Here is a 13,325-nt window from a genome sequence, read left to right as displayed (position 1 = left end):
TGAATTTGCGACCCCTTTCCCTTCATTTGTGCAACATCAACAACCTCACTTTTCTCTCCTTTCTCTTTGTCTCTCGCCGTTAGCCCCCATCGCCACCATTTGCCACTGCCACCTTCACTCACTCTCATTGCTGATCACTGTCGTCGCCTCAACATTGTCACGTCCTGCACCACGCTTGTTCAACAGCGTCGGCGCCTTCTGTTCCACGCTTTTTCACCACCGTTGCGGCCTCCTCCAATCGGTATTCCCTCATCATTGCTGCATCCAACAAAATTGTCAACACCACCAGCATCGTCATTGCTGGCTCCAGCAGCATCTTTGCCTCTCATCGTCGCTACCTCGTCATTCCTTCCTTCCGTTGTCACCACCTCTCATTTGTCGCCACCTTCTATACTAAGTCCCTTTTTCTGATTAGTTTCTTTTGATTTTTTTTCAACATTTGAGAATTTAGGATTTGTTTAGTTGTTTGAAATTTTTGAAATTATTAATCTTTTAAGTTTGTATCTCTGATGTTCATTTTTTTAATTTAATTTAATTTTTGTGTGAGTATTGCAGGAATTCACAGTGAAAACAAGTAAGGTTCAATTTTTGTGATTGTTTGTGGGGATTAGAAAAGCCAGTTTTGTGAAAAAGTAAAGGTTCAGTTTACTATTTCAGTTTCTGTGCATGTTTGTATTTTTTTCAGTTTCGTGGAGTTTATTTCCATTTTGAACTTAAGGGGAAATGTCTGGTCTTTTTTTGGGATAGAAATGTTTTGAGAGATTGGAAGCAAATTACAGCAGGGTCTTTATATTGGGAGAATGAGTTTGAGAATTATGAAGTTTTGAAAAATAAAGTAGGGTCTTTATGCAGATATATCTTGTTTTTAAGGTCTATTGTTCTGCCTAGAAGATGCTTCTTTGTTGCTTTATAACTTCTGCATTTATTACACTGATGCTCTCTACCATGAGGTCAGTATTAATAGAAAATGTTTACATTCTAATGCTCTTCAATTATCAATTTTTATCTGACTTTTGATTCATTTTTACTTCCATGAAATATTAATTTATTATATACCATTTTCATAGCTTTGGTATTGACTTGCATTCCTCAAATTCTTGAAACAAAAAATTCATAAATGTTCACCTTGCAATCGCTCATAGAGTTTAATAGATTCTTTCTCATTTGCTTAAGAGTTATTGCAGTTGGGAGCCAATGTAATTTCGTTGTGGATGACCTTGTAGACCAAGTTAAAGAAGTTCTTGAATTCTTTGGGTATGTAGAGTACCATTCATTTGTATTTGTCTTAGCATAAAGATTTAGTAACTTACAGTGGACCTTGAGAACATATTCCTCTATTATTTTCACTGCAAGAATATGTTAGCAATTGTTGTCATGCACTAAAACTAGTAAAGGAATACATCTATAGCATCTCAATGTAAATAAATTTAGTATAAGAAATTGTAAAATTTTGACTTTTGTTAGTTTAGAAATTATTAAATTTAAAAATTTAAAATGATATATTGAATTTTTCAACAAATTTTTTTTAAAAAAATAAAATTTAAGTTTACCGTCGAATTTACTGTCTGTAACTATTAATTTAATTATTAACAATAAATAATATATTACCATCAAATTTATTGGAAAAAATCCGACGATAACAAGCTCCAAAATTTTGCCATTTAAAAATTTATATTCGCTGCTAAATCTGCCAATAATTAGCGACGGACGAAAAAAATCGCCGATAAATAGTTACCAATGAAGTTTATACCGTTGGATTTATCCCGCCTCTAAATTCAACGGTATCTGAGGACTTTCTTGTAATGTGTGTCACTAATGAGGCAAGCTTGCAAGAGATTCTTTCATTCTATCGTCAAGCTCAATCACGGGTGCCAGTCATTGAGCTATATGTTGACCTTGAACAGTTGCCTTATACCGTCGAAGAACTTGACTTGGAGATTGATTGAGAAGGTTATAATAGTGAAAGCGAAAAGGAATATAAAGGTAGCTATGAAGTCATTGATCCAAATGCAATTGAAAATCAAGATGATTGCACTATCGAGTCAGATGCAGAAGACGTGACAAATGCACTAGTAAATCATCAACATCCATTTAAGGAGCCATCTTTCATGCACAATTTGGATCTCGAGGCTATGAATATACTACAGTTTTCTAAGTATGCGAATACAGGTATGTAATTGTAAATATAGAATTTATGTTAGTAAATTAAATATTTAATTTGTAGCATAAGATTTTGTACTGTGTAAATATATTTCATGATGTTGCTGCAGATTCACCAATTGTTGAAGACAGTAAATTTATTGTTAGAATAGAATTTGAAGGATTACCATGTGTTCATAACACGCAGCGAAAGTAATAAAGTAATCCTAAAGATCTATTTTGTGCTTAAACTTTATTCCAATAATAATATATAGATCAGATCTAAATACCTTTAGACGCTTTAGTAAAAATCAGTTTCTCCTTCAATGGTACGAAGGCGCTATGCGTATCCACACCGAGACCAATCTTTGCTGTCAACTCCTTGACCAATGGATATCTGATCTAAATTGAGAAACCTCTTGCAACTCTTTGCACGCCATAAAATTCTTCTCCAAGAATCAGGCTCACACACATTTATGTGTGTAGAGGTGAAGGAATAAAACCCTTGTTTTTACTTTCACTGTTATATTCCTCTACTCTTGGCATACATATATATAGTATAAGATTTGTAACTAGTTTTAAATTTGATTATCAATTCAAATTTAAATCATATTTTGAAATTCCAAATCTGAATCTTTCAAATTTTATGAATCATATCATAACGATTTAAAACATAATCGATTTGGATCTCATCCAAATTTATAATTCAAATTCAGAAATAGAATAACTAATTATTCTCAAATCTCATTTAATATTTTCAATTATCATATTATTATTATATTCTTGGTGCTAGCAAAGAATATAATAATATTCCATTTAAATTAATATAATTATTTATTTGATCAAATCAAAATAATAATTAAATAATTCTACAGCAAAGATTAGAATACTCGTTAGTGTGTGACCCCATAGGTTCAATATTAAGCGGGTAGTAAATTAGTCATACTAAATTTATTAATCAAGGTTGGCGTCTAGCATCACTCCTCAACGACCCGATAGTATGAAGTAATATATTTTTACTAAGAACCTTAGAAGAACAAAGTATAATTCCTTCCATCTTTTCAGCTCTTGGTTAACCCTTAGAGTATGATTTAATTGTCAAACTCTAACTTGTTACCATTATTATAATGAACTGTGAATGACCTAAGAAACTCATTTCTTCGTTCATTCAATCTCCTTGGCCAATGTTTTATTCATCTCAGTCATTATAATCATAGAGTTCAAACTCTTTACCGAGAGTTGATGGATTCTTTATTGACTAATCATTAATTCTACAAGTATTTAAATCATACCCAATATCCATTCAACTAGCACCCTAGGGTATTAGGTGTCTGGAATCAAAGTATAATAAATACATTGTTAATTACTATGATAGTCGCAGGTCAAAGGAAACTCTATTACTATGTTCATCTTGAGAATATCCTATTGACAAATATACGGTAATTATAACCATTAGGAATTCACAAAATGAGTCAGTTCAATTGTCATATATATATATATATATTAATAAATGAGATCTATTAATCTTCATCCAATGAAGACCATTATACATATATTGATCTTTTCGAATTATTAATGTCCTTTTTAATAATCCTATGACCAAGAAGAATTTAGATTAAATTATAAAATATTTATCTCTCAATATTATGATCACTATCACAATGATAAATCTCTAAATTTAATCAAGGACCTTATTATATTAACATTTTAATATAATAATAATAACAAATTATTTGACACATGATTGATTAGATTGTGATCATACTATTTATTTCTAACAGAATTTAATTCTAAAGAGGGTATGATGAAAGTAGTGAAAGATGATACCATTAGTAAAGACATTGATCACTGGGTGTATGAATTTGAACCAATGATATTTTACAACCATTTGTCCTTGGATTTTTTGTAGTTAGACACATTTTATAAAAGCAGACAACCCTTAGATAGCCTTCGACCCTCGAATTAAAAGGTTTTAGAGTATATAAGTGTCTTAGGTCCATTATTTTACAACCCTGAAAGAGCTCGACAAAATTTAATACCAATAAGTATAAGAAAACATAATACTAATAAAAAAAATAATAATACAATCTAAAAATAAATTATAAAAGGTTACTAATTACCTCTAATTCATTTTAATGACCTGAACCCATTCTATAATAATAATAATAATAATAATTCAGACCAAAATTACAACTTATTTAAATCTAGAATGCACCGAAATTAAATTAAGAATGCACCAATATTACTTAATAAAGATGATATACAAATAAATTCGATTCAAAAGAAGCATAGACTAAGTGCATCTTATTTAAATCCAAAATGCACCGAAATTACTTAATGATGACGACACACAAACAAACTTAATTCAAAACAAGCACAGACCAAAAGTACACCTTATTTAAATTCATAATGCATCGAAATTACTTAATGATGACAACACACAAACAAACTCAATTCAAAACAAGCATAGACTAAGTGCACTTTTATTTAAATCCAAAATGCATCAAAATTACTTAATGATAACTCAAAATTCCTCCTCCTCCTCCTCCTCCTCCTTCTTCTTCTTCATTATTATCATCTTCTTTTTCTTCTTATTTTTGTTCATATTCTCCTTCTTCTTTTACCTTCTCATTATTCTTCTTATTTTACTCTCTTAAGAAGAATAAAAACAAGAAAAAAATCAAACAGAAAAGAAGAAACACATAATGTTGCAAAACCACTAGGAAAAAGAGGAGGAAAAGAAAAGAACGTAGCAACAACAACAACAGCAATAAAAGAACGATGATAAGAAGAAAACACGCAAAGGTACTGTTTGTTTTGAGGTACTGAGATAGAAACTAGGAGACTGAGAGTTAGTATTATGTTTGTTGGCCCAGAGACTGGTACTAAAATTTCAGTATCCGTCTTTAAAATATTAATATTTTAGTACCTCCAAAAAGTGAGGACACAAGGGATTGAATTTTTTAAGGATGGATACCAAAATTCAAATCTAAAATATCTTCATTCTAACTAATTAATTCCTAATTTTCCCTTTTGACAAATAATCAGGGTTGAGTTCTTCTAATATAATCATATTCTCAGACGTTGGAGCTCGAAGACCCCGAAGCTGCTGTCGTTGCCCCATCGCCATCGGCAAGACCACTATCTCGTCGTCGCCATCGTCAAACCACCGTGAGAAAGGTTAATCACCGTCACACCTTCATCTTCGTAGGCACATTTTTCAGTTCATGGTATCCTCATGAAGTCTCTATTTCTCTTCTCTTCTCCTCCATATTCGCATTTTTCTTGTCGTCTCTTCTCTTCTCTTTAGTAGCTTGTCTTCTCTTTCGCATTTGTGTTTGTTTTTGTTGCAGTTTTATATGAATTTGTATGGAGTTGTATGATTTTTTATTGAAAAGTTCTGCTATTCTGCTTGTTGAATTTTTCGGTATATTTTAGTGTGTTCTGTAGATTATCTTCTCTTTCGGTATTTTCTGTTTTTGTGTCTTGCATAATCTAAATTTGTGTTATGATGAACTTAGTTTTGTGTCCTGATTTATTGTTCTAAATTGTTATGATAATTATTAAATTGATAATATTGACAATTTGATAATGTTGCATGGTTACCTTCCTGTGGTTTGTTTTTATTATTAGATTGTTTAATGGGGATAACGTCAGTAGTCTGGTTAATGTTGCTTTGATGTTTTTGAACCTTTTATTATATATGCATGAAGCTTCTTCCAATTTTAGGTGTGTGTTAGCTGTTTCTATTTATTTTTTATGATGAGACTTAGATGCAAAGTGGGTAGACTTGGAATTATTCATGTTATGGTTTTCGGCTTAATATGTTTGATTTGAGGTACTAATTTAGATGGAATTAAAATGAAGTACCAGATTTGTGTTAAAACTAAAATGTCTTATGCCTTTACCTAGTTACCTAATATACCTGAGACAGAATCTAATATGTATTATTATTAACCATAACTTTGTCATCTTTATTTCTACTATATAGTATTTACACAAATAAATTGCTCATCATTCAAAATTTGTTGTCATGATCTGAATGCTCTTTTTTAACTTATGAAAACTTTCCTTTTAGTACTAGAGTTGGTGAAATTTGATAGAAGGCATTGAATGATTATATCTAATTTAGATTTTCATTTGATTAAATTGAATATTTATGCTTATTTTGCATGAAATGATTTTGTTAGGAAGGAATGGAGTGGTTGAAAATTATGTGTTTCTTTTATGGAATGATGAGATTGAAGCATGATAATTTGATGTTGAACTTTGTTCTTACATTATTTGTGTACTTTAGGAATAGAAGTAGTGGGCAAGTGTCATTAGACAGAAGAATGAATAGTAGAATTACATGTGATGCTTTAGAGTGTATTATTGGCGAGGGTAATAGAAATTGTATTTGGGAATTGAGAATAAAGACAAATGCCTTTACTAATTTGTGCGAGTTGCTTCAAGTCCAAGGAGGACTTTGTGAGGATGGTCAAGTAAGCTTGCCAGAGCAAGTTGCAACTCTTTTAATTATCTTAGCGCATCACAAGAAAAACTGTAGTTTACAAGTGAGATTTTGTAGATCTGGAGAAATAGTTAGTAAGTATTTTAATAAGGTTTTAAAGGCTGTTATACGTATGCAAAAATGGTTATTCGCCAAGGCTTCACCGGTTGAAGAGGATTGCATAGGCCCAACATGGAGAAAAAAGTTTAAGATAAACCTAAATAGATTATGTGTGTAATTTGTTTTAAGCCTTGAAGGATTGTCTATCTAAAAGTCATAACTTTTTTGTGGATTATAGGGTTATTTGGGAGCATTAGATGGCACTTATATAGAGGTGATAGTCCCCAAGTCTCATAAGTCAATATACCCAACAAGAAAGAGTAAAATATGTACCAACGTCCTAGAATGTGTAACCAAGATATGAGCTTTGGTTATGTACTTAGTGAATAAGAGGGATCGGCATCTGATTCAACAATACTTCGAGATGTAATCACTTATCGTAATAGTCTCAAGATACCTCATGGTAATACCTAATTTATAATTCATAAGTTAGATTTTGACATTAAGCTTGACTACAAAGTAGTAGATCTTACGTTGTTTGTATTTAATGTTTATAGGTAATTACTATTTAGTGGATGCGGGTTACACAAATGGTCCTGGGTTCCTAGCACCATATAGAAGCAATCGTTATCATGTTAGAAAGTGGGCTCAAGGAGCATGTATACCTCGCAACTACCATGAGTATTTTAATAGGAAGCATTCTTCTACTAGGAATGTCATAAAGCGATACTTTGGGCTACTTAAGAAGAGATGGTCAATTTTAAGAAGTCCTAGCTTTTATCCCATAAAAACACAAAGTCAAATCATAATTGCTTGTTGTCTATTGCAAAATTTTATTCAGAAGAACATGGATATGAATTCGAAAGAGCAAACTAGCCTCTTACATGAATTTCTGCCCGTTAGAAAGGAAGCACCAAATGAGTTTATTGATGTCGTTGAAAATACGAATGAGTGGATACAATGGCATGACAACATTGTGATTGAGATGTACGAAGATTGGCGAACTAGTCATACGAAATAGGAATAGCTTATAGGCCCAACTTGAATCTCCTTGTTTAATTTGGCATGGCACTTGTGATGTAATAGCTGAATTTGTATTTGCAAGACTTTTTATTGTGTTGTTGGACTCATTGTCATTGAAATTTATAAATGGTTATTGTAAGACTTGTTTGTAAGTTTTTCATAATTATTAATATGACTTATTATTGCGTTGTTTGATGTAATTTGTTTGACTTCTATGTAAATGATGTTTGATTTCACTAGATTGTACAACTTATTGCATGTTACACTTCTTCTCAGGTGAGAATAGACAAAAGCATGTGGACTGATGAAGAAACTAAAACATTTGTTGGTTTCATGGAGGAGCGTGTTGTTGACAGTTTGAAAGCTGATTGTGGATAATTCAGACCAAGAACTTTTGAAAAACTAGCCTTGAAGATGTTGGAGGCATTCCCAATTTGTACCCTAACTGCCAAGCATTGCAAGAATAAGCATAAGCGACTAAAGAAAATGTATCGATATGCCTCTGAGATGCTGGCATGCAGTGAATTCGGGTGAAATTCTGGTAAACAGTGCATAGATGTTGACAGTAGAGACGATCTTGATGTGTGGATGAAGGTCGTTAACAAACTTACTTGAAATTAATTGATTTATGACTTTAGAATATGTATACTAACTTCTGTAAGTTTCATCACAGGCACACTCGACCAAATTCTATACTCCTGGTAAGTCATTCCCTTTGTTCCACCGACTAGAGGGTATATTCGGAAAGGATCGAGCCACGGGTGCAGGTGTAGTCAGTGGTTTTGACGCACATGTGCAAGTTCATGAGGAGGAGGAAGATCGTAGTCCATGTTTGGACATTTTAGAATGTCAGCATATCTAAGTTTTCACGAAGGGCAAGAAGCTGGTTCACACTCTGATGCTAGTGTAGCTAGTAGAAGGGATTCGAGAAAGAAGAGGAAGCAAAATGATATTCTAGAGAGGATGGTTGAACAGGTGCAGTTTTCGACTGCGGTCCAAGAAAAGCATGTCCAAGTTCTTGCTGATGCTATATCTGGGATGAATGAGAAGTTCATGCTCGGTGAGAAGCTTGAACAGCTTGGATTCGGTAATGACGAAGTGGTGCAGGTTGCGGTGAAGTTTGCTAATAATACATAGATGGAGAAAGTTTTCTGGGGTTTGACAGATTCCCAGAAGAGTGGTTATGTGCGATCCATTCTCAATTAGAATAAGTGATTCTTGTTAACGATTCTTATTGAACTTAGTTAGTGGTTATGTGCGATCCATTCTCAATTACAAGAAGTAGTTCTTGTTAACAATTTTTATTGAACTTAGTTAGGATGATTTAGATATTTTTATGAATTCAAGAACTTATTAGCTGAAATATCCTAATTCATAAGTTATTATTAGATACTAACTTTTTAAATTATTGCTTCATAAATTTTTCAGTTAATATTAGATGCTGAATTTTCAAATTAATGTTTTATAAAATTATATTGATGAGTTCAATACGCCAAATCCATAGTTTTCTACCATCTATGTTATTAGCAAGTTGTTATTCCCATATATATTAATGCTTTGTATGAAATTATGACAATATACAGTTTTAGTTATTTTGAAAACCTTGTTGCATCAAATTTTGCAGTTGTAGGTAAAGAATAGAATAATTTTCCAAAACAGCCAATCTAATTTCAAGAATTCAATGTCAAGAAATCCACCAATCTAATTCATTCATATACTTGCTTTTATAGCATGTTGACAAATACAAACAAATGTTCCTACAATTTAAAACACAACACTATAACTTAATATGTAGTTCTGTTTGCTTTCAAGAGTTTTTGTGATGCATAAGCTATGTATCCACTAGCTTTCTCACTTTTATATCGTTAGCTTTCTTGACTTTTTCACTGGTGTGCTCAATGAAATTTGGATGTCTCGAAATACATGATAGCATATATAGTAGATCTGTTCAGCAAAAGAGATGAAATAAATTTAACTTCAATTCTAATCTACAACAGCTTGAAATTTGATTGTAGGAAATCAACAAAAGAGAAATACAAAAACATAATAGTTAAATAGAACACAAGTAAAAGAAATATAATGTGCATAAAGAAACTTTTTTATAGCTTCAGCCCTATCACAACAAAAAAAAAAAACAAAAATGGATTACATAATTAACAATTGAAAGATAAAAGTAGTGTATGCATAATTGAGCTAATTCATCTGATGTCTTGTTCTGACAACATATTTTGCTATAAAATAAGAAATTACTTAGTAAAATACATTAACTACTTTAATGCCTAAAAGTTAATCAAGTGTTAACTACAAACAACAGAAAAACTACATGAAAATCAAACTACTTCTGTAATTGACAACCCAATTCAATATCTTACAAAGACAGTATTAATTTAGATGAAATTGTGTTGTCAAATACAACATAAGTTCAAAAGCAACCCAAACATTGCCAACCTCTCAAACGTTTCATTCTTTGCACTTTTTATTATTGCAATGCAAATAATTTACTTACCCAAACATATAATATTAGGCATAATGCACTTAGATAGACACATACATATATAGTAATATATAGACAATCTTAGTATAACTTGTGAAAACAGACATTAAGAGCAATAGTAACTTGTAATAATATAGAGTGATGAGACGCAACACAAAGTCTTTGATTAACTAAATACAGAAAATGAAATTTTCAGTTGCACATGTACATAATTATGACATAGATAGCAAGCTAGCAAAGTTGTGGTAGTGCATGAGAACGTCTTATTTAAAAAAATGTTCATTTCATTTTTAAATTGGTTCTAATTTAAATCTGTTTTTAAATTGGTTCCATTCAAACCAAGCATATGAACTTCAATAACACACATTCAACTGATTTTGAAGTCATTCTTTCTATGAAAAATAAATAGAAAATAAATTTGTCTTTAAAGAAGCAAGATAAATTTTCAACATTTTATTTCTATTCAATGTCAATATTCAACAATAGCATCATAAAACAAAACTACTCGCTGTGCAAAATAAAGAGGACAGAGACTATTCACAAGATTCTACCTCTACTCAATCTCAATATTCAATAAAAGTATCAACAGATTCATTACTAAACCCTATAACCAATAGAAGAAACAAATTTAAATACAGACCATATAAAAACAGGACAAATAAAAAGAAAAAAAAAGGAGGTATGAAAAAAATATCAAAGATAATAACAGTAGTTAGAGAGAGTGAAGATGGAAAGAGAGACTAATAGAGAACAACGACGAAGAAAAAGTTGACACCGAGAAGGAGAGTGACGAAATTGCTGAAAAAGAGAGAACTATATTCGAAGTAATGGAAAAATGGTAAACTTTCTCGCCGGAGATAAAATTGATGTCGAAGAGGAGAGTGACACTGATAAGATAAAATAATTTGATGAAAATCCACTGAAATTCAAAATAAAAAAAGAAAAAAAAGAGAATTTATTGAGTTAAAATTCTTTAATATTTTCATTTAAAATAAATAGATAATTTAATTATTTTATATATTTTATTTTTATTTTTATTTTAAATTAAATAAAATATTAATATATAATTCAATTCTATATATTTTATATTAAATATAATATAAAAATTTAATTAAGTTTAATTTCTATTTTTCAATCTCTATTTTTTAATTTTTATTTTTCTTTCAAACGTGATCTTTTCAAACGTGATCTAAGAGGAACAATTGGGCAAGTGGAAGGGATGAGTGCGGAGTGCCGCCGGTGGTGAATAGTAAACCTGTCACGTCGATATGGCACCGGCCCCACTAACCCATGTGATTTGAATTACCATTTTCTGAATCCCCCAACAAATTAAATTATTTTATTTATTTATTTATTTATTTATTATTACACACTACACAACACTGTTCATCACTTCTCTTTCATTCATCCCTTCTTTTCCTTTTCACGTCCCATCTATCAACTCTCTCTCTCTCTCCCCTTCATTCTTTTCCTTTCTCTTCTTTTCTTCCTTTCTTCTCATCAAAACAAAACAACTCTATCAGAAATCACTAACACCCACCCCTTTCAATTTCCCTTTCCTTCTCTCAAATAAACACTTGATCGATCGAACCTGCCATGGACTCTGCACCGGGGGAACCACCTCCACTGGTAACTGCCGACACGCCTCCTCCTCCTCCTCCTGCGCCACCGAGCCGCTACGAATCGCAGAAGCGTCGTGACTGGAACACGTTCCTGCAGTACCTTCGGAACCACAAGCCGCCATTGACGCTTGCACGGTGCAGCGGCGCACACGTCATCGAGTTCCTCAAGTATCTCGACCAGTTCGGGAAGACCAAGGTGCACGTCACCGGGTGCCCTTACTTCGGACATCCGAATCCTCCTTCGCCCTGCGCCTGCCCCTTGAAGCAGGCATGGGGCAGCTTAGACGCTCTTATAGGACGTCTAAGGGCAGCCTACGAAGAAAACGGAGGACGGCCCGAGTCCAACCCGTTTGGCGCTCGGGCCGTCCGGATTTACCTTAGGGAAGTTAGAGAAGGACAGGCTAAGGCTAGAGGGATTCCTTATGAAAAGAAGAAGCGCAAGAGAAGTACTACCGTCTCAACCACCACTGTAATTAGTGACGGCGGAGAAGTCAGTACTTCTCTTGCTAATGTCTCTACGGTCGTCACCAGGGAAAGTGACGGTGGTGGTGGTCATGGTGTTATTAATGTTAGTGTAGCTTCTACTAGTGCTACTAATACTACACCTAGTGTTGTTGCTACTGCTACTACAGTATAGTTTTTTTTTTCTCCTTAAATCGAATTTTCTTACTTCCTTTTTTATTTTCCTTCTTCTAATTTTTTATAACCACTACTATTGTTATTATATATTTATTAGTAAGGAAATTAGTTTTGAATTACGTCTTATTGTAAGTTAGACATCTACGAAATTCTTCTGAGATTAAGTCGAAGATAGTGTAATAATATAGCACATTTATTCGAAGCTCTTATTTTAATTTAGGGTTGGCAATTGAAAAAATGAAATATTATTTGATTTAAGTAATAAAGAGTTATCAAAATAAAGCAAAGATTACTCATCTATTCAAATGCAATCATATGCTATGTTCAATGAAATTCTGTGCATATAAGAATGTTATTTAATTTCTCCCAACATAATTATTAGAAGTTTAGAACTAGACTTTTGTTTAGTTAACTACTATAGCTCCACCCTCTGGCTGCTGCTGCTGCTGCTATATATTTTGTTTTGCTTTGGTTAATTAATGGTCTATAATGTTTTGCCTAATATAGTTTCTCGGAACAAAGTTATTTTTCTAAAAAGGAAGACTCCAAAGTCTTAATAAAGCCACCATCACATGCATCGTTTTCATCATGTATGTCGATGAATTCATTCTCCACTGATCTGTTTTTCTTTATGGGGGCTTTTGATGTTGAGGAAGAGAGCTATCTAATAATACACACAGAATTTTTTTATTTTTTAACTAAAATTATTTATGTACTTCACATATACATACTTACATAATATTTTTTTGTCAGCAGCTATAGCATCTTTCTGTGATGCCATTAAGGAAACTAACTTTAGCAAAGCATATGGCTCGATCATTTGCTTTCATGGTTGATTTATGACATTATTTCGTTT

General features: G+C 32.3%; 1 protein-coding gene across 1 annotated transcript; it reads left to right on the top strand.

Moving 5' to 3' along the window:
• Positions 1-11,605: 11,605 nt before the first annotated feature.
• Positions 11,606-12,588, top strand: LOC107458337 (protein LIGHT-DEPENDENT SHORT HYPOCOTYLS 6). Its single transcript, XM_016076547.3, has one exon. It carries the CDS (start codon positions 11,805-11,807, stop codon positions 12,465-12,467), a length of 663 nt encoding a protein of 220 aa, XP_015932033.1. The 5' UTR covers positions 11,606-11,804; the 3' UTR covers positions 12,468-12,588.
• The last annotated feature ends 737 nt before the right edge of the window (positions 12,589-13,325 follow it).

The sequence above is a fragment of the Arachis duranensis genome, chromosome 7, assembly GCF_000817695.3.
Source record: "Arachis duranensis cultivar V14167 chromosome 7, aradu.V14167.gnm2.J7QH, whole genome shotgun sequence".
In the NCBI taxonomy this organism is placed as follows: Eukaryota; Viridiplantae; Streptophyta; class Magnoliopsida; order Fabales; family Fabaceae; genus Arachis; species Arachis duranensis.
This window is presented reverse-complemented; position numbering and strand designations above follow the sequence as displayed.